This window comes from Oryctolagus cuniculus, chromosome 5 (genome assembly GCF_051225735.1).
Source record: "Oryctolagus cuniculus isolate XC-2025 breed Fujian yellow rabbit chromosome 5, ASM5122573v1, whole genome shotgun sequence".
Classification (NCBI taxonomy): domain Eukaryota; kingdom Metazoa; phylum Chordata; class Mammalia; order Lagomorpha; family Leporidae; genus Oryctolagus; species Oryctolagus cuniculus.
Window position 1 is genome coordinate 145,632,313 of NC_142871.1, and position 27,805 is coordinate 145,660,117.

Sequence of the window (27,805 nt, forward strand, 5' to 3'; positions counted from 1 at the left end):
CCAGTTACCCCAATGTGGACGTTGGTGTCCCAACCGCTGTGCCCAATACCTGTCCTGTGCCTCTGCTTTAGTTTGCTTTTTAAGTGTCTGACATTTCTTGTAGAGGTGTGGATGCCAAGGTCTACCATTTTTTTATGAGATTTGTCACTTTCTCTAAATTTTCCTTACTCTTTCTGAGTTCTAAGACCTTGGAAACATATTGCTGGGCTCAGCATGAATTGCCTTCCCCTTCATTTTTTTTAAAGATTTATTTATTTATTTTTATTTATTAGAAAAGCAGAGTCACACACACACACACACACACAGAGAGAGAGAGAGAGAGAGAGAGAGAGAATATTCCATCTGTTGGTTCACTCCCTGAATGGCCACAACAGCCGTGGTTGGGCCAGGTCAAAGCCAGGAGCCAGAAACTCCATCTCGGTCTTCCATATGGGCAGCAGGACCTCAAGCACTTGGCCATCATCCACTGCTTCCCAGGCGCGTTAGCAGAGAGCAGGATCTGCAGCAGACTAGCGAGGACTTTAACTGCCACTCTGGTATGGGATGAAAGTGTCCCAAATGGCAGCTTAACCAACTGTGCCACAAACCTGCCCCTTGCTCTGGCTTTGTGACTGCTGTCTTCTCAGAGCCAGAATAAGCTGGCCACAGATCCACAACGACGTAGGCCTTACACAGTGCTGTCATCCAAGTTACATTAATTTCATTGCTATTCCAGCGTACTGGTAAAGGGACTGAGTGAGCTATGAAAGCCTGTTCAGTTGTCTGCTTCTAGTTGCACACTCTTCAGGATTTTTTTTTTTTTTTGCTTATTACTTTTCATACTGCAGTTTGCTAATACAGTATTGTAGCATGATGATCTATCTTAGGAAGGTTTTAGATGATGGTGGAAGTTACTGATAAGGATTCTTGGTTGTAAAACATACTTTTACAGAATCAGAAACTATCTGAAAATATAAAACCTATTCAATTATACTGAGCTTTCACACCTTGTTTTAATTCAATGGCACATAATATGCTTTTTATGTGAAACTCAGTTTTTAAGAAAGCAGAGCTGTGGTATTTTGACTGGTGTTACTTACTTTGCATTCTTAAAATATTATTATAATTTTCTACTTTTGCCTGAATCTTATATATAAAGACAGTTTCAGTTCACTTATCCAAAGAAATAAAAATAACCTCACAAGAGTACAAACAGTTCTCTGTTACAAGACTTCTGATGGAGCTTTTAAAGTTCCATGAACAAAAGCACCATTCAGCGTTGATCTTAGAGATAACAATCTTAGCATCTCTGATTAGTCATCCTACCTAATCTTAACTAGTGGCTAGTCCAGTCCGGTCCAGTGCTGCGCTGGTCAAGGTGAATCAGTGTCTCCAAATTTCAGTTGACTTTGAGGAATGCATTAGCCCAAGCCCAGGCAATGCACTGTAAGCCTTGTCTGTATTTGTGAACCACAATCTCAGGGTGTCTGGGTAGGCATGACAGGCATGTAGGCTGAGGTATTTACTGATTCCTCTATGCCACCAGGCTCACAGCGCTCCACTGAGTTAAGCCACATGTCACTACTTGGGTGGCTTCATTGCTGAGGAGTGTGAATGGGGTGGAATGTGGTAATAAAGTGGTCCTGAAAATGTTCAGATTTGGTGGTGTAAGGGATATGTGTGTTTTGCATGATTACTTTCATTAGAATACTTACAATTCTAGACCTTCTTTCTGAGCATTGCAGAAACAAATAGACTTGTTTGCTTGATTCGTTTTCACAGTCATTTCTCCAAGTACAATGGGTAATATTAAGAAAATTCTAATAACTACACTAGGTGCTCTGTTAATGCACCCATAAGATTTCTCTTAGCTCAGTAAAATACTCACAAGGGGAATGAGCTGGATTTTTACGGTACTTAGCATTTGAGCTAAGTGCAGTTCTGTTTCATTCACACTTGGAAGGTTTTATAACTCACTGAAGGAACTATACCCCAGGTTCCCAAAGGAAATGTTGACAACAATAGGTCTGATGTTTGGAGAAAATAAAATCCGAGCTCATCAAAGGAAAAGCAAGTAAAAGAGCAAAGAAACAACAATCCTTGCAGAAGTGTTCTGTGAACCTGCCTCTGTTGGGCACTGAGGGCACGAGTGAGCCCATTCTCCTGGCTGCGGCTTGGTGTCAGCTCCTATCAGCTGCTGCCACTAAGTGTCAGTTATGTGGGGGCCCTGACCCCTTTCCATTTGCAGAACAAGAATAGAACTAATTGTAGCATTAGGATGCAATGCATTCCAAAATATATTTATTCTGAAGCAGGAATCTCTTCTACATCCCGCAAAGCAACTAGCTGGATGTACTTTTTGTCACTTAGAATATTTTTGACATTGGATTTGAAACTCTAAACCTCAAATGTGCTCAAAAAATATACTTCAAATAATTCAACTTATATATAGTTCAAATATTTTAATAATGAACTGTGTGAGACCATCCGTTGTAAGACCATGGTGGAATTGTGCTGTGTTAAGTTGTGCTTAAAATAAAAACACCAGTTTAGGGAGGATGTTCCAAAAATGACATTTGCCATCATGGCATTGAGTCTGCACCCACATCAGAGCCTCCGCCAAATTATAAACTTGGTAAAGTTTGCATCTCTCTTCTTTGTTCTTTAAGTTTCTGCTCTTTCTCAGAAGCCCTTGCCCTCATTCTGATGAATTCCCAGTATTGGACAAAGTCTCCTTAACCACATTTAAAAACAAAATCTGATGTTCAGAAGCACATAAAAAGAACACACAAAGGCATATTTAATCACTAATAGCAGAAATAGGAAACTTCTCAGTTTGGTGCCCCTGGACTGATTGCAGGTGATGACAGGGAAGTTGGCATGGTTTCTGCAGGATGAGGAACCACAAGTCCTGCGTCCAAGCCCTCTCAGAGCCTCGTCTGTCTCAGCCTCAGTTTGTGTGTTCCTTGGGAGCAGTGGTGATTCTGTGAGATGGTTTGTTTAGTACTGTCATAAACACTCTTGTTCTATGTTTTTTAAAAAGTGCTTTCAAGCCATGCAGGGCTCTGTAATTGGGAATTCAGAAGCCCTGAGCATCGTCCTGCTTTGCTGCTTCCCACTCTCTGAGACTCAGGGAAATCTAACCATGCCAGGCCTGTTGGTACATCATAAAAACCTGCAGTTTGAACCAGAATATCTCTAAGGTACTGTTTAATGCAAAGCATTTTACATGAATTAAAATCATTTGCAAAGACAATACTGTGACACCCAGTACTGAGAACATGGAAGGTGACATGTGTTTGAGTTAGGATGTAAGTAGAAGGATAAAGGGGGTGGTGATTATGGGGGAACCAGCATTTATCCTCCCTAGGAAGTGCCGAGGGAAGCTGTAAACCATGAGGTGAATGGGTTCAGTGTGGCAGACCCCTAGAGAGTAGGGGCATTACTTTGGATGGGTTCACAGCTTTGGGGTGAAGGTTGAGGGATATTGGGGACTGAAGAACAGGGAGTATTAAAATTGGAGGGGTGCAGTGTTGTTAGGGGACAGGATCTAAGACTGCAGGGGATTTTGGTGGTCAGCAGCTGCAGGGGGGAAGGTGGCAGGACGAGGAGCAGAAGGAAATGCAAGGACAGTGAAGACAATGACTGACAAGGACAGGGAAGACAATGATGAGTCTGGGCAGTGAGAGTGATCAATTTAACATATAGATGACTTCCCTATGGTTCATGGCTTTCCTTGTGTCGAGGAAATACAAATGCCTTATCTTAAGCTTTCAGGTCCTTGAAAGAATTGGTGCTTGCTTTTAGCCCTTCCCCTCTGTTCCACTCTGGCTTTTTCCCTCTGGATTCCAGCCACTAAATTGCACCTGCACTGGGGCCTTAGCTCACAGCGTTTCCCTACCCTTCTTCATAGGGTGAGCATGGAGTTTAGCTCAAGAGTTTCTTCAGACAGGCTAGCTCTTTTTTTTTCTTTGTCTTTTTAAAGGTTCATTTTATTTATTTGGAAGGTAGAGTAAAAGGTGGTGGTGGGGGCAGTTCATTCCCCAAATGGCTGCAATGGCTAGGGCAGTGCCAGGCTGAAGCCATGACCCTGGAACTGCATCAAATTCTGCTACAAGGGTGGCAGGGGCCCAAGCACCAGGGCTATCCTCTGCAGTTTTCCCAGGTGTATTGGGAAGGTGCTGGATCAGAAGTGGGGCAACCAGGACTTGTATGGGATGCTGGCGTCACAGGCGCAGCTTAACCCGCTTAACCTATTGTGTGCCACAACCCATGTGAGTCAGGCTTTCTCTGATCACCCTATGTCTAATATTCTCTATCCCTTCTCTAAATTCTTTGTCTTTTCTTAATAACTACCACAATCTATAGTTTTGTGCTTCCATACAGTATCTGATCAAAAGACTCTTTTGTCAAGTGATTGAATAAATGAATGAGCTGACATTCTTTTTATTCCTTTTCTCTGTTCCCATATCTTTCTCTACTTATTTTGTATTTCCTTCTTTTTTTCCAGAGTCAATATAGCTTATGTAATTTCTTTTCTGATTGTGAAGGTAGTACAGGGTGGATGTTGTGGTGCAGCAAGCTGAGCCATTGCTCGGGCACCCACATCCCATATTGCAGTGCTGGTTTGAGTCCCAGCTACACTGCTTCCTGTCCAGCTGCCTGCTGATGGGCAGCAGACAAGGTTCCTGTCATGTACGTGGCAGACCCAGATGGGCTGCAGGCTCCGGGCTTCAGCCTGGCCCAGCTCTGGCTGTTTTGGGCATCTGGGGAGTGAACCAGCAGGTAGAAGATCTCTCTCTCTCTATCCTTCCCCTCTCTGTCACTCTGCCTTTCAAATAAATAAATAAATAAATCAGTCTTTTCTTAGAAAATACATATCGAGGCTAAAAAAATTAGATAATAAGGAAGTAAGGAAGAGAATGAAATCATGGAAATTTCATCACCCAAAGAAAATTATATGCAGATAAGAAAAACATGTAAACTGAAGATGTGCTTACGATACACATGCTTTTTTTTTTTTTTTTTTTTTTTTAGATTTATTTATTTGTTTGAATGGCAGAGTTACAGAGAGGCAGAGGTAGAAAGAGAGAGAGAGAGGTCTTCCAGCCACTGGTTCACTCTCAAATTGGCCACAACGGCCAGAGCTGCGTTGATCCGAAGCCAGGAGCCAGGAGCTTCTTCTAGATCTGCCACTTGGGTGCAGGGGCCCCCAGGACTTTGGCCATCTTCCACTGCTTAAAAGGCCATAGCAGAGAGCTGGATGGGAAGTGGAGTAGTTGGGACTCAAACCGGTGCCCATATGGCATGCTAGCACTGCAGGCGGCACACTACACCACAGCGCCAGCCTCTACACGTGCTCTTTCATAACTTCCCATGTTGTTAATACGTATGGATCACAATGTTTTCATTCTTTTACCAAAGTCATTCCCTTCCCATAGCAGCTCAAAGCATGTTTTATTATTCATTGCATCTATTGAAGAATTTTAAAATCCAGTCCATAATTTTAAAAAGCAATTGAGATCAGTATTTCTCATTCCAAAATTTAACAAAACCAAGTTGCTTTCGCTTAAAAGGGCTTCAGTTAGTCACCTGTGCCTCCTTCCAGAGGTCTTTGCCGGGGAGTTAGGCCGGCCCCGCCTTCTTTAGGCATAATCCAGCAGTTCTCTTCGGTATGAAAAGTGGCGGTTATTCTTGTCTTTCACTGCCGGCGTTGCAGATTGTGTATTTGGAGAAGCTAACAGCTGCGTGTGCTATTTCCAATACTCTTTAAGATCCACCAGGATGTGACCATGGGAATGCTTGCCATTTGGTTTCTGGGGATGGCGGGGTGGGGGGTGAGGGCTGGGAGGGTGGGAGGGCAAGGAGGGTGAGTCGGGGATATTTGTAAGATTGGTGAGTGTTATGCAGAGGTGAAAACTAGGTGAGAAATTCTTCAATAGACTGTAGACTTGCCATCCTGTATCTAGAGAGAACTTACACTCCTTTGAACAGCTCTCACCCTGAACGTGGGCGGCCAGAGAATGACCCTCAAGCAGCATCAGTAGGCTTCCACAGCAAACAAGCAGATAAACGCCCCTATTCCTATATCTGATGATATCACACCATTGCATAGTATGCTTATTAGTAACCATCAACAAACCAATCAGACGAAAAGCCTTGTTTTTTCTCTTTTGAAAAACAAACTGTAACAATTAGGGGGCAATGGACTTCACTGAAGCATTAAGACACACAGCTGAGTTGGGTTTCTGGTTGTTTATGTGCAACCAAAAGACCATCCGTTGACATGGTTTGCTGATTGGATTAGGCTGAGAAATCCTTGTTATATTTTACTTGGGTCAGTTTAATGGATTTTTCTCAAAATAATTAGCAGCCCCAAACCTGATGGAAAATGAAATCTTTATTCCTATCCTTTTCATATAATAATATAAATCATTTTATGTTCTGGGGATTTTTGCTTGGAAAAGGATGCTTAAAATTACAGCTATTTTTCTTTGTTGTAATTACTGAAAAGCCCTTCATGGCTAGGCTTTAGCCCTTTTCATGAGGGTTGGGGAGCTTGCAGTTAGCGTGTTAGCGTTTGTGTAATCACTTGATAACAGATATATTTTTGGCTTGGAAGGATGTGGGAGAAACTGTGCCCTGCCCACTTCCTTTTAAGACCTTTTCAGGGGCTGGGGCTGTGGCGTAGTGGGTAAAGCTGCTGCCTGCAGTGCCGGCATCCCATATGGGCGTCCGTTCGAGTCCTGGCTGCTCCACTTCCCATCCAGCTCTCTGCTATGGCCTGGAAAAGCAGCAGAAGATGTGCTTGGGCCCCTGCACTGGTGTGGGAGACCTGGAAGAAGCTCCTGGCTTCTCGCTTTGGATCGGCCTAGCTCTCGTTGTTCTCAGACATTTGGGTAGTGAATCAGCGGATGGAAGACTTCTGTTTGTGCTTTTCTGTAACTCTGTCTTTCAAATAAAAAAAAAAAACTTAAAAAAAAAAAGACCTTTTCATTTCCTTGCTCTTCAAACTTCCAACTGCTAGGGTCTGGAGAAACTGAGGAACAAACACCAACTCCCAGGAGCCTCAGGTCCTGGCCGCTGGGAGTTGAAGTGTATTTAATGCACCTCTCCTATCTCTTGGATGGGATGGGTTAAGGCCTGTGTTTGTCTTCGGAGTTTCCTGCTGGAGTTAAGTTCTAATCATGGGTTGAACAACCCACTTAATTAGCAATCTTCCCTTTCCTGCTCCCCTCCAGTGCCTTCCTAATAAACTCTTTGCAATCAAATCTTGGTCTTAAATCAAACCACAACCCTGCTTTGGGGTGTTAAAAATTGTAGGCGGCCATAGATTTGGATTGGGCACCCATACCAACAACCAAACCAGTATGTAGTTTAATCACCTTACCTGAGCTTTGATTGGTTGCAGAAAGCCCTGGAACCAATTAACTAATGAAGCTGTAAAGTTAATTAAACTGTAACCAATTGGTTGACTAGATTGTAGCCACTTACATTGTTTTCTAATTCTCATCTTCATTTTTATATAAATTCTGTCTGATCACATTGTTGGCTGGAATTCTCAGAACCTTCTAGGATTCTGGATTCTTTTTAAAAAAATTTTATTTCTTTGAGGCCGCATTGAGGTATAGCAGGTTAAGCCTCTGCCTGCACCATTGGCATCCCATATGGGTGCCGGTTTGAGTCCCGGCTGCTCTACTTCCAAGCCAGCTCCTTGCTAATGGCCTGAGAAAAGCAGTGGGAGATGGTCCAAGTGCTTGGGCCCCTGAACCCACATAGGAAACCCAGAAGAAACTCCTGGCTTTTGGCTTCCGGCTTCAGCCTAGCCCAGCCCCGGCCTGTTACAGCCATTTGGGGGAGTGAGCCTGAAGATGGAAGATCTCTGTCTCTCCTCCTCTCTCCGTAACTCTGCCTTTCAAATAAATAGAAAATAAATCCTAAATAAAAATTTAAAATATTTATTTTCATTTTATTTGAAAGAGAGAAAGAGGGGGCAAGAGAACTATATCTTCATCCACTGGTTAACTCCCCAAATGCCCAAAACAGCCAAGGCTGGGTCAGGCTGAAGCAATGAACTTGGAATTCTGTCTGGTTCTCCCACATTGGGTGTCAGCGACCCAAGCATTTGAGCCATTAGCTGCTCTCTCCTACATTAGTAGGGAACTGGATGGGGAGTGGAGTAGCCAGGACTCGAACCAGCTACTCTGATGTAGTAATGTGGGTATCCCAAGTAGTGACTTAACCACTGGGCTACATGCTTGTCCTAGATTCTTGAATCGTGTTTTGTTTCACTTTATTTTGTTCTTTGCTCCAATAAACTCTATTAGATTTAATTGATCTAAGGAATTTTCCTTTTATCATACCAAATCTAAAACAAACCTCTTGCCATTAGGCAACATGTTACTCTATTATCCTAAGAAAGTAATAATAATAATAAAAAACTCTTGGCTTAATCTGCTTAACAGGCACTTTCTATGTTTTCACCATCTGGTAGCCTCTTTTGCTAATTATCTACTAAAAAATGTCTTTGTTGTTATTCTTTTTAAAGGGAATACTTTTTTTTTTTTTAACAGCTGTTTGTCTCTTTCTTTTTTTTTTTTTTTTTTATCTTTTATTTAATGAATATAAATTTCCAAAGTACGACTCATGGGTTACAATGGCTTCCCCCCCCATACCGTCCCTCCCACCAACAACCCTCCCCTTTCCCACTCCCTCTCCCCTTCCATTCACATCAAGATTCATTTTCGATTATCTTAATATACAGAAGATCAGCTTAGTATACCTTAAGTAAGTATTTCAACAGTTTGCTCCCACACAGAAACATAAAGTGAAAAATAATAGATGATTTTTTTTAAATGATGATGAAATCAGATCAGACCTATTGTCATGTTTAATCCCAGTGAGAGTCAAGTTGGGAATTGAAAATTTCTTTCTTTTTTTTTTTTTTTTTTACAGAAGATCAGTTTAGTATACATTAAGTAAAGATTTCAGTCGTTTGCACCCCCATAGAAACACAAAGTGAAATATACTGTTTGAGTACTCGTTATAGCATTAAGCCTCAGTGTACAGCACGTTAAGGACCGAGATCCTACATGAGGAGTAAGTGCACAGTGACTCCTGTTGTTGACTTTACCAATTGACACTCCTGTTTATGGCATCAGTAATCTCCCTATGCACCAGTTATGAGTTTCCAAGGCTATGGAAGCCCCTTGAGTTCTCCGACTCTTATCTTGTTTAGACATGGTCATAGTCAAAGTGGAGGTTCTCTCCTTAAAGGGAATACTTTTATACATCTAAAACATGATTGAAGCAATTACAATTCAGAGAAATCATCAGAAAAATAAGTACTCAGATCAAACAGTCATATTTTAAGAGATCCTGTTAGATAGGAAATTAGAAGTTAGCCTATGTGTGTGTGAGGGCCCTAAGGAAACAAAGCAGAGAGGAAGGCCTGGAAATATACCTTGAAGTAGCCCAGTATTTGCAGTGCGGAGTCCTGTCCATACCCTGGTAACGCCACAGTGCGGAGTCCTGTCCGTACCCTGGTAACGTCAAAGGTGGTCCCAGTTTTCCCCTCTAGGAAAGCTCCCCAGGAACATCCTCCCTGCTCAGTGCTGAGGGGTTACCCCGGCCGATAACTTTGTGTAATAAAACCTTCCCAGCCTTCCCCCTAGGAAGGCACCCTGGGGGATAACTCTCTGCCAGGTGCCAGGTGGGCTACTCAGCTTGTAGTAAAACGTTGGGAGGAGTTTTACCCAGTTAGCACCCAGCAATCCCTCTTCCAGGAGAAGAGGGAGGGGGAGAGGGGAAATGGCAGGAAGACCTGGACTCCATTCCCCGTATGCCCCAGTCTGTCCTCTCGTCCGATTCCTGAGATGCCCGGCTGGCCTGTCTGGTGTACTCTGTTCATCTGCTGCCTCCTTACCACTGCTCTCTGTCTGACGTCTGAGTTTCTTTCGTGAAGACAAGAACTCCTGAGCTGCCCATCTGCAGGAACAATCCCAGTCACAGTAGTGATACTTCAAGACAGAGAATAGGTGCCAAGTCAGAATTTAGTGGCTAAACTTATACTTTTATTGTTGCTTTCATAGCATCTTCTGTATCATAGACTAGCCAGAGGCTTACAAAGAATTTGGAATTTTAGTGATACTTAGGTCTGCAAAAGCCATTTAATTCACATCAGTGTAATAGCTGTACATTGCAGTTTGCTTTTTACATTTGATGTAGAGTGATAGATTTTGTAGGCCTGGAGGTTACTCCTGCAAGAGTCACAAGCACTTTGAAAGACACAAGTGCTGATTTGAGTCCCAGCTGCTCCCTTTCCATACGGATCCCTACTAATGCACCTGGGAAAGCAGCAGAAGATGGCTCAGGCTCCTGGCTTCAGCCTAGCCCAGGGCTGGCCATTGCAGCCATCTGGGGACTGAGCCAGCTGATGGAAGATCTCTGTCTCTCTAACTCTGCTTTTCAAATTAAATAAGTAAATATTAAAAAAGAAAAAAATGAATTGTGTAAAATTAAGAATATCTTCTGTTTTATTCATTGTGTAAATAATTGGCTTAAATATAATTCTTTTTTTTTTTTTTTTTTGGCTCCACTCTGGGTACTTTCTTGTATTGAAAGTAGCCAGGACTTGAACCAGCACTCATATGGGATGTTAGCATTGCAGGCAACAGCTTTATCCGTTACACCACAGAGCTGGGCTTCCCAATTTGTATTTATGTTATCACGGTGAGAACACATACTTTATTTTAAATGTTGAACTTCTAAACTAAGTAAACAGTAAGATTCACAATTATGTCAGATATTTCATCCTAAACAGACTAAATTTCGAAAAGCTTTACTTTTATCCTGTGAATTAGACTGAAAAAAATCAAACCCTTATTGGGTTTAATAGATGAGGCTTTGATGACACTGATATAAAATTAGCAACAATGAGCTGTCTAAAATCCTCCTGTTGTCAGTATCAACCATTATGGCTTTACTTTTTGTACACGAACACAAAACTTAAAATAAAAAATTGGCAGAGTCAGTTGAGAAGACTATTACTGGATCTAAATGTTATGTAAGCACCTTCTACAGCTGTGATAAATCATAAACTATGGAACAGGCTTCTCCAAATAGCTATGGATGTTTTATGTAGACGATAATGCTTCTTCAGCAGATTTTTGTTTGAGGGTTTTCACTTGGTGCTTGATATCAAGATATCTTGATATCTTGCCATGGGGGAGGTGACAAATGATGACATTTTGTTAGTTTCGCATTCATCATCAACTTACTTGAGAATCAGAAAGGCAGTATTTGGGGCTGACATTGTGGTGCAGCAGGCTAATCCAGTGGATGGAAGATTGTCTCTCTCTGTGTCTCTCCCTCTCTCTGGAACTCTGCCTTTCAAATATATAAATACATCTTTAACAATAAAAAGAAATTCAGTACTTAATATCTTACTAAGCGTGTATTTCCATTTTCTGTAAATTTATTTGAAAGGCAGAGTTACAGGAAGAGAAATCTTCCTTTTCTTTTTAAAAAAGATTTATTTATTTATTTGAAAGTCAGGTATGGAGAGAGAGAGAGAGAACGAGCGAGCGAGTGGAAACAAGTGAGCTTCCATCTGCTGGTTCACTCTTCAAATAGCAGTAATGGCCAGGGCTGGGAAAGACTGAAGCCAGGAGTCAGCAGCTCCAGGAGCTTCTTCCGGGTCTTCCATGTGAGTGCAGGGGCCCAAGCACTTGGGACTCGAGCCCGCATCCATGTGGGATGCCGATGTCGCAGGTGGCAGCTTTACTCACCATGCCACAACGCTGTACATGTGCATTTTTGAGCGCATTGCTGTTGAGAGGATTTATTGCAAAATAAAAAAGCATCACCTAACAATGTGATGCACGTCACGAAAGAGCTGCCTCATTCTGGGAAAGGGGTCAGACTGGCACCTCTGGCTCTAAGGTAGCACTCTCAGTGGCTCCCCCACCAGTGTGTCAGACATCCCAGCTCACAGTTTGTCATATTTCCTGCTGACCCCACCAGCTGTGCCTTGGAGCTTCTTGAACTTGCAGGCCTGAACGTGGGCCATGACACACCTGGTTGGTGAATGCTGAGGTCACAGGGCAGCAGCTGTTGGGAGTTCTCTCGCCAATAGCAAAGGTACCATGGCACACAGAGCTGTCCTTGAGAAGGAGGTGTGTTGGTTCCCTGTGTGGAGAGGCCTGGGGAGAGTCTTCCAGAGTTGCCGCGTGCTAAAGTGATGCCCGTGTCCACTGCTCATGTGAATTATGCAATGCAAGACAGGGCATGGTGGAAGCTGACAAAGACTACTGCAAATTCAAAGTGTGGGGTGGGTGTTTGGCTCAGCCGTTCAGATGCTGTTTGGGTCACCGACACCCCACAGCAGAGGGCTACCTCCGTTGCCAATTCCAGTTTCCTGCTGATGGATGATGTGCACTCTGGGAGGCAGCAGGTGGTGACTCAGATATTTCAGACCCTGCCTCCCGTGTGAGACCTGGACTGAGGTCCCAGTTCCAGGCTTTGGCCTGGTTGTTTTGGGCATTTGGGGAATAAACCAGAGGATGGAAGATCCCTCTGTGCATTGGTCGCCTGTGTCTCTATCTCCTTGCCTTTTAAATAGATAAATAAATTTTAAAAGTTAATAAATATTTTAAAAAATTAAAAATAGAAGTGCTGTGCTCTGGCCCAGGCCCACACTCCATGGTTCTTTTATTTTATTTATTTATTTATTTATTTTTGACAGGCAGAGTGGACAATGAGAGAGAGAGAGAGAGACAGAGAGAGAAAGGTCTTCCTTTGCCGTTGGTTCACCCTCCAATGGCCGCCGCGGCCGGCACGCTGCGCTGATCTGATGCCAGGAGCCAGGTGCTTCTCCTGGTCTCCCATGGGGTGCAGGGCCCAAGCACTTGGGCCATCCTCCACTGCACTCCCTGGCCACAGCAGAGAGCTGGCCTGGAAGAGGGGCAACTGGGACAGAATCTGGTGCCCCGACCGGGACTAGAACCCAGAGTGCCCGCGCCGCAAGGCGGAGGATTAGCCTATTGAACCATGGTGGCTCAATAGCTGTGGAGCCGGCCTCCATGGTTCTTAAGGTGGGTTCTGGCCAGGCCTCTCAGGATGTCAGTGGCCTTGTACCTGATGAGGGGCAAGAGGCAATCCAGCATCTCCTGGGAGAAAGTGTCCAGCTCAATTCCACTTTGTCATGGAGGATCAGAGCAAGGGCCAGGCGAAAGAGTATGTCTAGTAGCAGCATATGTTACATAGAAATCTCATTTATCTAGCTACCATAGCACATGCCAGCCCAGCCACTACTTCAAAAGCAGCAGAATGATCTTCCACTTGGCTGTTGTGAGGAGAAATTATAATTAAAAGAAAGTATAGGGGCCGGCACTGTGGAGTAGGGGTAAAGCCACTCTCTGCAGTGCTGGCATCCCTTATGGGTGCTGGTTCTAGTCCCAGCTGCCCCACTTCCAATCCAGCCCTCTGCTATGGTCTGGGAAAGCAGTAGAAGTTGGCCCAAGTCCTTGGCCCCCTGCACCCGTGTGGGGGCCTGGAAGAAGCTCCTGGCTCCTGGCTTGGGATTGGCACAGCTCTGGCAGTTGTGGCCATTAGGGGAGTGAACCAGCAGATGGAAGACCTACCTCTCTCTCTCTCTGCCTCTGCCTCTCTGTAACTTTGAAAGGCAGAGTTACACACAGAGAAGGAGAGGCAGAGAGAGATAGAGAAGATTTCCATCTGCTGGTGCACTCCCCAACTGGCCACAACAGCCAGAACTGGACTGATCCCAAGCCAGGAGCCAGGAGCCTCTTTTGAGTCTCCCACATGGGTGCAGGGGCCCAAGGACTTGTCTCATCTTCTACTGCTTTCCCAGGCCATAGCAGAGAGCTGGATTGGAAATGGAGCAGCTGGGACTCGAACTGGTGCCTATATGGGATGCAGGCACTGCAGGTGGCAGCTTTACCTGCTATGCCACAGAGCCAGCACCAATGAATAAATCTTTAAAAAAATAAATTATAAAGTAATGTAATAAATAACATAATAAAATACAATTCATCTCCTACACAGTGGAGACAGGATCTTCACCAATTCAACTGTTCAAAATGTGAATTTGAAAAATGTGAAGAAAGCTACTAACTTAACTGTGCTCTCAGTGTTAATATTTATTTTAATAATGAAGCAAATCCCTCAACAGATTGGCCCAGTTGTCTTGTTTTCTGTAATGAGAGCGTGTTTGGATAACAAAGACAGTGGGCGTCCTGAAGCTGACATTTTTGTTTCAGTCTGAGAAGTTTCAGCTAAATGTTGGATGATCTGCAGAAACTGGTAGACTCCTAACTTTGATCTTGCCAAATGGACCTGTGATTGTGTGCTGCCTCCTACCGGTCCAACTGCTTTTTGGGTTGCTCTGAGATAAAACTTGCTTTCCAAAGGAAAAAAAAAAAGAACCATCTTGATTCAACAATGCCACTACTGGGGCTATATATCTAATGGAAATGACGTCAGTCTGTCAAAGAGACAATTGCACTCCCATTGCAACACTGTTCACAGTGGCCAAGAAATGGAAGCCACCCAAGAGTTCATCAACTGATAAAAATGGCTATAGACAATTAGATACACACACACACACAGAGACTGGAATATTATTCAGCCATGCAAAGGATGAAATCTTGTCAGTTGAAACAGTGTGGATGGAACTGGAGGTCGTTATGGCAAGTGAAATAAACAGGCACAAACGGCCGGCGCCGCGGCTCACTAGGCTAATCCTCCGCCTAGCGGCGCCGGCACACCAGGTTCTAGTCCCGGTCGGGGGGCGCCCGATTCTGTCCCGGTTGCCCCTCTTCCAGGCCAGCCCTCTGCTGTGGCCAGGGAGTGCAGTGGAGGATGGCCCAGGTGCTTGGGCCCTGCACCCCATGGGAGACCAGGAAAAGCACCTGGCTCCTGGCTCCTGCCATCGGATCAGCGCGGTGCGCCGGCTGCAGCGCGCCGGCCGCGGCGGCCATTGGAGGGTGAACCAACGGCAAAGGAAGACCTTTCTCTCTGTCTCTCTCTCTCACTGTCCACTCTGCCTGTCAAAAATAAATAAATAAAAAAACAGGCACAAAGACAAGTATCAAGTGATTTCGCTCAGATGTAGACTGAAAAATTGACCTCAAAAATGTTGAGTGGGAATTGTGGTTACAAAGGCTGGGGAAAGTTGTGGGGTAAGGAAAGGTTGATTAGTGGGTACTGAGTTAGAGCTAGATAGGGATAAGAATTTCTGGGGCTGTATTGCACAGGAAGATGACTATAGATGATGATGCACTGCATATATAAATATATAAATATAAGATTTATTTTATTTACTTGAAAGGCAGAATTACAGAGAGAGAGAGAGAGAGACAGAGACACAGAGAGAGAGAGAGGGAAGTCTTCCATCCATTGGTTCAGTCCCCAAATGGCCTCAATGGGCAGGGCTGGGCCAGGCTGAAGCCAGGAACCAGGAGCCAGAAGCGTCTTTTGGGTCTCCCACATGGGTGCAAGGGCTCAAGCACTTGCACCATCCTCTGCTGCTTTCCCAGGTGCATTACCAGGGAGTTGGATCAAAACTGGAGCAGCTGGGTCTTGAACTGGCACCCATATGGGATGCCGGCACTTCAGGCCAGGGTGTTAACCCACTGTGCCACAGCGCCGGCCCCTCAAATCCTTTCTTTCTTTTCAAAAAACATATACAAAAGAAAAAAACATATATATATATATGCACACACACACACATACACACAGGGCACACACACACACACACACTCAGGGGCCATTGCTGTGGCGTAGTGGGTTTAAGCCATGTCTCACCATGTCTCTCTACTATGGCCTGGGGAAGCAGTAGAAGATGGCCCAAGTCCTTGGGCCCCTGAACCCACGTGGGAAACCCGGAGGTAGTTCCTGGTTCCTGGCTTGGGATCGGCACAGCTCCGGCCATTGCGGCCAATTGGGGAGTGAACCATCAGATGAAAGACCTCTCTCTCTCTCTTTCTCTGCCTCTCCTCCCTCTGTGTAACTCTGACTTTCAAAGTAAATAAATAAATCTTTTTTAAAAAAGAAAGGATTTGAATATCTTACCATTAAAAAATTATAAGTATTTTAGGCAATAGATATATTTATGCAGATTGGGACATTATATAATATAAATTATATAATATATATATAAATTTATATAATATAAATGTATATAAGTACATCATGTAGTACCCCATCAATAAATGTATCAATTTAAAATAAAAACAGTAGAGGGTGATGAAGCCAATTCTAGCTTATTTTCTGCAAAAATTAATGTTAATCATCCATCACACTAAAAAATCCAGGAAAATGTTAAACCAGATGGGGTGGCAGGGCAATAGGTCAAACCAGGACTGTACAGGGCAAGAATATGGCACATTTCCTTTCTTTTTTTTTTTTTTTTTGGCACATTTCCTCTTCTTTTTTTTTTTTAAATATTTATTTATTTATTTGAAAGGCAGAATTACAGAGGGACAGAGACAGAGAGAAAGAGAGAGAGAGAGAGAGAGAAAGTCTTCCATCCATTGGTTCACTCCCCAAATGGCTGCAATGGCTGGAGCTGAGCCGATCCGAAGCCAAGAGCCTGGAGCTTCTTCCGGGTCTCCCACGCGGGTGCAGGGGTCCAAAGACTTGGGCCATCTTCTGCTGCTTTCCCAGGCCATAGCAGAGAGCTGGATAATAACTGGAGCAGCCAGGACTCAAACTGGCGCCCTATGGGATGCCGGCACTGCAGGCTGCAGCTTTACCTGCTATGCCACAGCACGTGCCCCTTGGCACATTTTCTTAAAAGAAGGTTTTGCTTGGGAACACTAGAGGGCGCTTTAGACTATAATAAAAATCCTTTCCTGTATAGAAACACATACTCTGTCAGATTAATACAATTTCAATAATGATAGTTTATAAAAACTTAAGTAAATCCACATCAAGTTGTTTTGATATTTCTATGATATGTACAAATTGAATACAAATGTTTTGATGCCTTCTGCCCCCCATGCTGGTGTGGAGGTTATAATTCTATTTTTGCTTTAGTTATTTTTATTTTTAGAAAAAGATTAATCCATTTATTTGAAAGGCAGAGTGACACACAGAGGGAGTCTTTCTCTGTCTCTGTCTCTCTGTCTCTGTCTCTCTCTCTCACACACACACAGAGATATTTTCCATCCCCTGGTATACTTCCTAAATGGCCACAACAGCTGAGACTGGGTCAGGCTGAAGCCAGGATCCAGGAACTCCTTCTGGTTTTCCCACATGAGCAGCAGGGGCCTATGTACTAGTGCCATCATCTTCTGCTTCCCAGGGCCATTAGCAGGGAGCTGGATGGGAAGTGGAGTAGTAGGGACTCCAGCTGGCGCTCATAGGTGATGCCGGCACCCTAATCAGCAGCTGATGCCTGACTCATGGTAGGCTTTTTATTTAAAAAAAATTTTAACAAGCATCTGAAAGTTGAAGACAGGGTTGCAATCTCACTAATTGAGGTTTTGTTGCGTGTGTGCTTAATGCAGAGATTTAAAACAACTGCAGCATTATTCTTGTTTACAGATGAGCTTAATGATATTGTTGCAGGTATGTGTAGCACCTGTTTTTCTTGTTGGGTGTGTTAATAAGTAAGGGCTGGTACATCAGTTTCCAGGGCAGCAGTATGATCCTGTGGGGAAAAGTGGTGCTTGACCTGGCTCGGTGCACGCCTCGGTGATGTGGGCGGATCTTACCATCTTGCTGGGGCTTTTCCTAGTAAGGGGGTGAGGCTGAGCCGAGTGATTCCTAGGGACGCTTAGGTGGTTTCCATGGCTTGGCCATTGTGAATTGTGGGGCAGTCAACACGGGAGTGCCGGCAACTCTTCCACAGACTGCTTGTATTGCCTTTGGCTATCTCCCCAGTAGTGGGATTTCACGTTTAGAATTCTCTGATGTGTACACTTTGATTAATCTTTATTTATATTTGCCTGTGGGTATCATAATAGCTAGAAATCCTCTCAACTCACATTGTGACATCTGTGACGCTGTGAATATTTGATTCTGGGAAAGTGGGCATGGGGGTGGTTTCCTTCTTGGGGCCCTGATCAAGTTATCCATAATGGCTCATTTTACACTAGAAACGTCCCCCTCTCTGCTGCTACACAATATTAAACAGACCCAACTGCCCCACCTCAAAGTTCCCCTGGAGGAAAAATGATGGCCAAGTGTTTGTATTCCATGGACTTTCTTGATCAGATTCAGACTAGATAAATACTGAGAGGCCAAAATCATTTGCAGTTTCTCAAGTAAGTCTCAATAGTCTATCCTGCCTGCTACAAAAACACATGAGACAGATGTTTGCCGGATATTAGCCTCACCAGCCATCGTATTAATTAAGGTCAGACTTTAGTGGTCTGGTGTTTGATTGGATACTGTTGTTACTCTTTTTGTTGTTGTTGTTCCTGAAAATGCTCTGGCATTAAAAAATTTTTGTTTAATTTGAAAGGCACAGAGACAGAGAACTTCCATCTGCCGGTTTACTCCCCAGATGCCTGCGACAGACTGGGCTGGGTCAGGCTGAAGCTAGGAGCCCAGAACTCAGTCTGAGTTTTCCCTGTGGGTGGCAGGGACCCAAGTACTTGAACTAGCACCTGCTGCCTCCTGAGGTACACAGTAGGAGGAAGCTGGATCAGAAATGGGAGCGGGAATGGAATCCAGGCACTCCTGCATGGTGTGCAGGCATCCCAAGCGGCATTTCACTGCTGCGCCAGACGTCTGCCCCACCCTAAACCTTTTAAATTAATTAATTAATTGGAGAGGCAGAGAGATTAAGAAAGAGAGAGCTAGTGCGTTCCCATGCACTGGTTCATTTCCCCACAACAACCAGGGCTGGGCCAGGCTGAAGTTAGGAGCCAGGAACCCCATCCAGGTCTCCCAGGTGAATGGCAGGGACCCACTACTTCAGCCATCACCACTGCCTCCCAGGGTCTGCATTAGCAGAAAGCAGGGATTCAGAGCCAGAGGTGGGATCAAACCCAGGTACTGTGATGTGGCCTGCCAGCTTGTTATCTGGTGTCTTAACTGCTGGGCCAGTTGCCCGCCCTGCTTCCCAAGCCTTTTAAGTGTAGCACATTAGTTTTTGTCATAGCCTATGAGATAGGCACTCTCATGATCTCCAGGGTGGATGAGGAGGGACTGTTGAGGTTGCATATCTGGAGCAAGAAGTTTGTCTTCAGAGCTCTGCTCCTAACCTTTACACTATGCAACACAGTTGTATGGCTTAGCAATTCCTGACTAATATATAGATCCGTGAGTGAGTAAATGTTGTTACATAGTGACTAGGCATATGGTAAGCAGGAGAGAAGGGGCCAGCTCTGTGGCATCTTGGGTTAAGCTGCCTCCTGCGGTGCAGGTATCCCATATGGTTACCCGTTGGAGTCCTGATCCAGCTCCTTGCTAATGCACTTGGGAAAGCAGTGGAAGATGATTCAAGTACTTGGGCCCCCTGTATCCACATGGGAGACCTAGAAGAAGTTCCTGGCTCCTGGCTTCTGCCTAGAAGAAGCCCTGGCTGTTATGGTTATTTGGGGAGTGAACCAGCAGATGGAAGATCTCTCTCTCTCCATCTCTCTCTCTGTAACTGTGTCTATGTCTTTCAAATAAAATAAAATAAATCTTAAAAAAAAAAAAAGGAAGAGAGAAAAGTTTCCATGGTGTTTTTTTCTAGTGGCTGTTTCAGTTACTCCATGAAAGGTGTTAGGTTCCCAGGAACCCATGGAACTCACTCAGGCTTCGTAATATGAGTACCTGGGTTACATTTAGGTTTGCCTGAAAATAGTGAATAGGGATTCAAGGCCACCCAGTCATCCAACTCTTGGCAGTTTGGCCCTGGGGTTGGAATAGAGAAGCATGGGGAACAAGAATGAGGAGTGGGGTCCAATTTTCTAGCAAACAGGAAAAACGCAAGGAGGGGAAGTAGCTACAGCTCCCTGGCAGCCCCATCCACTAGCCAAGTCAGGGGCAACGGAGCCTCTCCTGTGTCCCTCTAGAGCCGTTCTGGGAGCCAGGCTCCCCCGGAGTGACAAGATGTGTCTCCCCGAGTGGACCCAAAGAGGATGGACAGATGCTGAAGTCCCAGGACCACAACTGGTTTCAGTGGAGAATGGGTGAGCTGTGGGCTGGGGACTGTGGTGCAGCAGGTTAAGTTGCTGCTGGGGAAACCCACATCCCATCTCAGAGCACCAGTTTGAACCTGGCTGCTCTACTTCAGATCCTGCTTCCTGCTAAGGCACCTGGGAGGCAGCAGATGATGGCCCAAGTACTTTGGTCCCTGCCACCCATGTGGGAGACCTGAGTGAAGTTCTAGGTTCCTGGCCTTGACCTGCCCCGGCCCTGGCTGTTATGGGCATTTGAAGAGTGAACCAGAGTATGGAAGCTTGCTTTCTCACTCTCTCTTACTCTACATTTCAAGTAAAAGAAACCATAAGCCTTTAAAAAGTTCCCCCTTTTTTAAATTGTGGTAAAATTTATGTAATATAAAATTGGCCATTTCCACCATTTTGAAGTGTATCATTTAGTGGCATTAAGGACAGTTACAATTTTTTTTGCAGCTCCACCACCATCTGTTTCCCAGACTTTTTTCATCATCTCAAATAGAAACCCTCCTTTTCCCACTCCCCACAGCAAGCCGTAACTTAAATCACCTTTCCACGCCTGTGTCTATGAGTCTGATGGCTCTGGGGCCCTCATAGAAGTGGGATCAGACAGTATTTGTCCTTTAGTGACTGGCCTATCCCATTTAGCATAACAACTTCAAGATTCATCCTCAAGTCAGCCTATGTGCCTGAACTTCACGCCTTCTCAGACTGCAGAAGCCGCCTGGCCTTGCACTTCTTTGGTGCCCATAAGAGAATGTGGAGTAGGAAAGAGTGCCTTTCTCTCGCCTCTCAAGAAATCCTATGTTGTCCCCCAGTGCTAGCAAGTGGTGTGACTGATCAGGCAACAGAAAAACAACCCTTCATACCCCCAAACCTGATCCCCAGGTCCTTTTCCACCCTGCCTGGAAGATGGGGGACCTGGAGCTGGGGTTGGTCACACAAGGAGAGAGCCTGGGGGAGTGGAGCTGGGGAGAAGATGCAGTCCATGATCTCACATTCACGTGGGTTATAGTAATCAGATCGTGTTCCTGCCCTCGCTCCCCCAGCTGTACGGAGTAGGAATTACAAGGCTGAATGGAGAGTAGAGAAAGGTTGTCCGTCTGGAACACAGGGGGCTTATCCGGGCACTAGCGGAGCTCCAGGCCTGTGGGGAGAACAGAGGGAAGAGAAGAGGAACCGGACAAGAGAGGGAAGGGCAGAGGAGCCAACTTTGCTCTTGGCCAGTCTTAAGCGGGACCAGATGGGATGGGCTCCCTCACCCTCCCAGCACCTGTCATTTAATGCGAGTGACGTCTCTAGGCCACCTGGAGTTCTAGAAGGGACTGGGGACGGCTGCCCCGTGCAGCCTCTCTCCTTCCTGTGTAGCTTCTCTGGTGCTGCAGGCGTGGATGAAGTTTCCAAGGCCGACGCTGGGCCAAGCAATGCGGACAGAATTTCTTTACGGACAAGCTTTGCGCTCCGTTCCGCTGTAAGTGTCTTTGGCCTGGAGTCTGCTTGGGCTGCCGCTCCGGTTGATGTAACTTGACACTCTCATAGTGGGAGGAGCCTCGCTCACCTGGACGTGCGTCTTGCTTAGCTTTTTCACGTTGGATTGGTTGGAGAAAAAGCAGCTAGCTTATTCTGTGAACTGTGTGCAGTCCGGAGACAGGAAGGAGGTTTCTAGGTCTGTGTTGTTGACCTAATTCTGGATTATGTTTTTAGTGTTGCTGACCTAATTCTGCATTATGTTTTCATTGAATGAGTTGATTATTTTTGTATCCTTTTCTGGTAAGTGAATTACCTTCACTACTTTCATATTTTTTCCATGCCCCAACTTCCAGCTCCTCTCCACATTTTGTAAGCGCTTGAAAATTCACTCTGTAAGCTATTTTTCATTCTTTTAAGCCAGTAGGAATAATCTTTGCCTGCTTATCATTTGAATGTCAGCATTGCTGCTGGGCTGGGGCATAATTTGTATGGGGAATAAGTTGATGTTTGTGGCAAGGCTTTAAAGAGGCTATGTTCTTGGTGTTGCATTTAATATTTAATGTGCCAATGGAATCTTTTTACTTTAATCACTTCCTTGGGTGATTAAATATGCGTCACCAGACCTGGCTTTCTTTCATCAACCTTGAAAAAAAACCAGTTCCTTGTTAAACAAGTCAGTTACTTGTTCTCTGAAGTTATGTTCGCCGGATACCGTGACTACTGACATTGTTTTTTGTGTTTCCATTTCAGTGCAAGGGATGAAAGCAAATCACTTTAAAGATAAATATTCTCGTATTTTGACACTGTGGTCCATGTGCTATCTTGTGGTTAGCTTGAATATTTGAAAAATTCCAAGTTCAAGTTCACAGGCTTCATGGTAGGATTGTTTCTCAAACTTGTGCAATTATGCCCGATTTCCTCTGGCATGGTATAATAAAGACTCTTGTCAGGTATACATTTGATTTTTTTTAAATCACTTCCCTGTTTTTCAGTAAGCTTTAAGATTCTTTTTCAGTCTTAAAAAATTAATTGAAAATAGTAACAAGATTACATGTGCCTTTAAAAAAATCTTTAGGAAGACAGCATTGCTTGAAAACTCTTTTCTAAAAAGATCAAGACATTCCAAAAGGAATGATTCTGATGGCAACACTGAGGATTGAGACCTTGTTATAGGTTTCTTTGTGGGTGTGAAAACTATCTCAATGTACATAGGTCCATTTGGTAACACTTTAGGGATCAATCATGCTATCTCCCTCAAACACAAATTTATTTTAGAAGATGTTATAAAAATATTTTGTAAGAAATATAATTTTAAAGTTATTTGTTGTCACTGCGTGCATTAAGTATGCAACTATAGTATTTGTGCTTCCTCCTCCTGTTACTAAACAACTCTAGTGGAAAAAGCAGAGAAGCTCTTTCAGTCCCTGTTTCTTTTCCTGTTGTATTCACTTAGGACATTGATCTAATTACATTGTTCAGCTTTGCAGCAGTTTCTACTAATTCAGTTTAAAATCAGATTAAAACAAAACAACTTTCTTCTTCTTGTGTGTCCAAACCCATTATTTGGACTGTTCTGAACTTTTTAAAAGAATGTTTAGGAGGCTGGCGCTGTGCCCTGCAGTGCCAGCATCCCATGTGGGTGCCGGTTCAAGTCTTGGCTGCTCCACTTCCTATCCAGCTCTCTGCTATGGCCTAGGAGGGCAGTGGAAGATGGCCTGGGTCCTTGGGCCCCTGAACCCATGTGGGAGACCAGGAGGAAGCTCCTGGCTCCTGGCTTCAGATTGGCACAACTCTGACTGTTGTGGCCCACTGGGGAGTGAACCAGTGGATGGAAGACTTCTCTCTCTCTGCCTCTGCCTCTCTGTAACTCTGACTTTCAAATAAATAAATAAATTTTAAAAGAAAACAACAACAAAAAAAGAATGCTTAGCCAGGTTTTCTCCTCCAACCACAATTTGACACAATTTCCTTAAACCCAAGAAAACTGTGCCACATTCAAAGATCCTGGAGTTAGTTGTTGAGGTGGTGTTCCTGATGATGGGGAGAAGCTAAGTGGACCACCATGGGGTGTTTTCTTTATGAGTGATGGAGAGAGCCAGGGCTGGGGAATCAGGGCTGAGTCTTAATTAGTCTTAATTAAGGCTGGGGTTTCCCTTTGATTTCAGCATTTCCATGGGTCCTTGTTTTCATGTGGACTTTGTCCTCTCTCTCCCAGTTGCCTGCCCATTTTTTTTTCCTTCATACAGATATTGTTAACAAAATGTGACCATATTTGGATGCCCTCTGAGCTTTGGAAAGATATTTTCTTTGGGTTCAGTCCATTGGGTGCATTTGGTGCTGCTGTGAATGCATCAGAGAAACAAAGTGGGATAAAGCTTGAAGTATTGAATTATCTTATGTTCCTTCTTGGGTCATATCAGCTGCAAAATTTTACTTCCTTTTGCTGCTTAGAAAATGTGACCCATTGTCAGCAGGGCATTCCCAAGCCACAGAAGCTCCACCATAGCTCCAAGTCCTGCAAATCAAACACCTTCCTGCTTCCCCAGGTCACCCCAGTGTTTGCTTTATGACTTCATGAATGTTGAAAGGAGAGGCTCTGTCTTCAGCAGTTGTGAGAATCTCAGCTCCAGATGCTGGCATGGCAAAACAGCGTAACTGTGTCAACTTGAAGATTGTGTTAGGCAGAGAAACAAGGCACTGGTTTATTTATTTAAAAAAATTTTTTTTAAAGATTTATTTATTTATTTGAAAGAGTTACAGAGAGAGAGAAGGAGAGGCAGAGAGAGAGGTCTTCTACCTGCTGGTTTACTTGCCAGTTGACCCCAACAACCAGAGCTGTGCTGATCTGAAGCCAGGAGCCAGGAGCTTCCTCTGGGTCTTCCCATGTGGGTGCAGAGGCCTAGCAACTTGGGCCATCTTCTACTACTTTCCCAGGCCATAGTAGAGAGCTGGATTGGAAGTGGAGCAGCCGGGTCTCAAACTGGCGCCCATATGGGACACCGGCACTGCAGGCAGTGGCTTTGCCTGCTGTGCCACAGTGCCAGCCCCAAGGCACGGGTTTAGATGTGAGTAGTTGCCCCATATCTGTGGTTTTCCTCTCTGTGACTTCAGTGACCTGAGCACTCAACAGTGGCCTGAAAAAAGTAGGTGGAAAATTCTAGAAGTTCTTAAATTGTACATCATTGTGTGTGGTGTGGTGAAAAAATTTTTTTTTTATTTAACAGGTAGAGTCAGACAGTGAGAGAGAGAGACAGAGAGAAAGGTCTTCCTTCCATTGGTTCACCCCCTAAATGGCTGCTACGGCCGGAACTACGCCGATCCGAAGCCAGGAGCCAGGTGCTTCCTCCTGGTCTCCCATGTGGGTGCAGGGGCCCAAGCACTTGGGCCATCCTCCACTGCCTTCCTGGACCACAGCAGAGAGCTGGACTGGAAGAGGAGCAACCGGGACTAGAACCCGGCGCCCATATAGGATGCCAGTGCCGCAGGTGGAGGACTAACCAAGTGAGCCACGGTGCTGGCCCCTGTGTGGTGAAATCTTACAACGTTCTATTCCATCCCATCCAGGATTTTACTCCTCCCTTTGTCCAGAGTAACTCTGCTGTGTGTGCTGCCTGTCCAGTAGTCACTTAATGGCTGTCTTAGTTATCAGATTGGCTGTCCCAGTATCATAGTACTTCTATTCCAGGAGCCCTTAGCACAAGAGAAGTGATGTTGGCAATTCCAATATGCCAAAGAGAAGTCATAAAATGCTTTAACTGAAAAGGTGAAGTTTTTCCACTAAGGCAATTTAAAAAACCTGTATGTTGAGGATCCTAAAATCTAGGGTAAGAATAAATTTTCTTAAGGTGTGAAGAAGGAAAATGAAATTCATGCTAATTTTGCTATCACCTCAAACAGCAAAGGTTGTGGCCACAATGTATGATGGCTGCTTAATTAAGATGGGAAAAACATTAAATTATAGGGTTTGGTACTACCTGTGGTTTTGGGCATTCCTTGGGGGTCTCAGTATATAGCACCCACAGAGAAGGGGGGATGACTTAGATGATTTATAAAGAAGAGAGTTGGAGTGATGATTTAGGCCAGAACTGTTAGCAGAGGTGGCTGGAATAGAGGTTCTTGCCTTCCCCTTAGAAAAGAATTTCAGACATGGGGCAGAATAGTAAGCAAGGTAACAAAGTTTAATGAGGTAGTGCATCCATCAGAACAGATGGGCACCTCTTCAGAGAAATGTGAGTGTGCCAGATTACATTAGAACTGGGGAAAGCAAGGCGGCAGACTTTAATACAGAGAATACATCTGAGAGGCCATGTGGGCGTCTTAGCACAGAACTGTTGGCCCAGTGTGCATTCAGACTGGGGCTTATTACCGGTAGGGGGCCCAGTTATTCCCCTGGAGTTTCCTTTTCCTCATCCTCTTCTATCTTCCTGCCTAACAGAACCACTGGCATTAGATAAACCTGGTTCAAAATCTGGTTCAGCCTTTGACTAGCCAGGTAAGTTTGATATGTCTAAAAGTTTTTTCATCTGTAAGATAAAGCATAAGGGGCGGTGTTGTGCCATAGTGGGTTAACCTGCCTCCTGTGGTGCTGGCATCCCATATGGATGAAAGTTCAAGTCCCGGCTGCTCCACTTTAGATCCAGCTCCCTGCTAATATGCTTGGGAAAGCAGCAGAGGATGGCCTAAGTGGTTGGGCCCCTGTACCCAGATGGAGCTCCTGGCTCCTGACTTCGGATTGGCCCAGCTGTGGCCATTGTTGCCATTTGTGGAGTGAACCAGCAGATGGAAGATCTCTCTGTCTGCCCCCTCGCCCAACTCTGCCTTTCAAATAAATAAATCCTAAAACAAAAATGATACTACATAACATTTAGGGGATATTGTGGGACCAAGATATCTGTTATATCTGGCATAAAATAGGTCCTCAGTAACTGTCTCATTTGTTCATAAGTGTATTTCTAATTTTTTCATCAAAGAATAATCATGACACGTTTCTTGGTGACCGTCCTGATGAAATAGAGGTGATGGATATTGAAGTACTGACCCCTGCTGGTGAGTTCCTGGCTGCCCTGTGTGGGCCTTTCCCTGAGCCTCTGGAGAACGAGGCTTTTTCCTCTGTTTTCTTTGTGCTCTGGCCACCCTTAGGCCGTTGCATTTAGCTCAGGGTTCCTGCACTTTCTCCTGGATGGAGAGCATTTCTGTAGACAGGGATCATCTTACGCATATTGTCTCCCTCCCACCAACTGTCTAGTGTAGGGACTGGCATAGACGTCACCATTAGTTGGAATGAAATGGATTGAATTTAATTAGGTCAAATACCTGCATAGAGAACAGGGCTGCACTGCCCAAGTCTGTGAGGCACTTCATTTTACAGACTTATTTTTTTTTTAAAGATTTATTTGAAAGAGTTACACACAGACACGCACACACACACACACACAGATCTTCCCTCAGTCCCCAAATGGCCTCATCAGCTGGGGCCAGGTCACGCTGAACCAGCACCCAGGAGCTTCATCCGGGTCTCCCACATGGGTACGGTGGCCTGAGCACTTGGGCCATCTTCTGCTGCTTTCCCAGACACATCAACAGGGCGTTGGATTGGCAGTAGAGCAGCCAGGACTTGAACTGGTGCCCATGTGGGATGCCAGTGCTGCAGGTAGTAGTTTAACCTTCTGTGCCACAGCACAGGCCCCTACAGACTTATCTTTTAAACACATATTTATTTATTTAATTATTTTTATTTATTTGAAAGGCAGAGAGACAGAGATAACACAGGTAGACATGGAGATCTTCCGTCTTCTGCTATACTCCTCAAATGCCAGTGATGGTTGGGGCTGGTCCCAGGAGCTGGTGGCAATCCAGTTTTCCCATGTGGGTGGCACCAAAGCACTTAAACCATCACTTGCTGCCTCCCAGGGTGCACATCAGTGAAAAGCCAGAGTTAGGAGTAGAGCCAGGATGTGAACACAGGCTCTCCACTGTGGGATGCAGGTGTCCCAAGTGCATCCAACGCCTACTCATACAGCCCTGTGTTTGATTTCAGGCCCCCAGTCTTGGTTTCACATTGGGCTTCATCTCACCTTTGATGCTGTTCAGAATTCTAATTGTTGTTGCAGGCAAGCAATGCGCTGATGTCCTGCTGCCAGCAGATGTCAGCTTTTTCGAGGCTTCAGGGTTGGATTTGGCATTCTCTGGGACATGGCTGGGGTGTGGTTGGGTCT

At 44.7% G+C, this 27,805-nt stretch overlaps 1 protein-coding gene across 8 annotated transcripts in view; it reads left to right on the plus strand.

Annotated features, from left to right (window-relative positions):
* The window catches only part of RNF144B (ring finger protein 144B), a 203,031-nt gene that overhangs the window by 27,880 nt on the left and 147,346 nt on the right, over window positions 1–27,805 (plus strand). For 2 of the 8 annotated variants that reach the window (XM_051832575.3, XM_089334369.1), the window contains exon 1: window positions 21,260–21,591. The exons of 2 other annotated variants lie outside the window; for them this stretch is intronic. In XM_051832575.3, the coding sequence (XP_051688535.3) occupies window positions 21,364–21,591 (228 nt within the window). In that variant the 5' untranslated portion in view covers window positions 21,260–21,363. Of the gene's footprint in view, window positions 1–21,259; window positions 21,592–21,654; window positions 21,891–27,805 lie in introns of those variants that run through there. 4 more of the 8 variants (XM_070074321.2, XM_089334371.1, XM_070074320.2 and 1 more) reach the window with 4 other exon arrangements.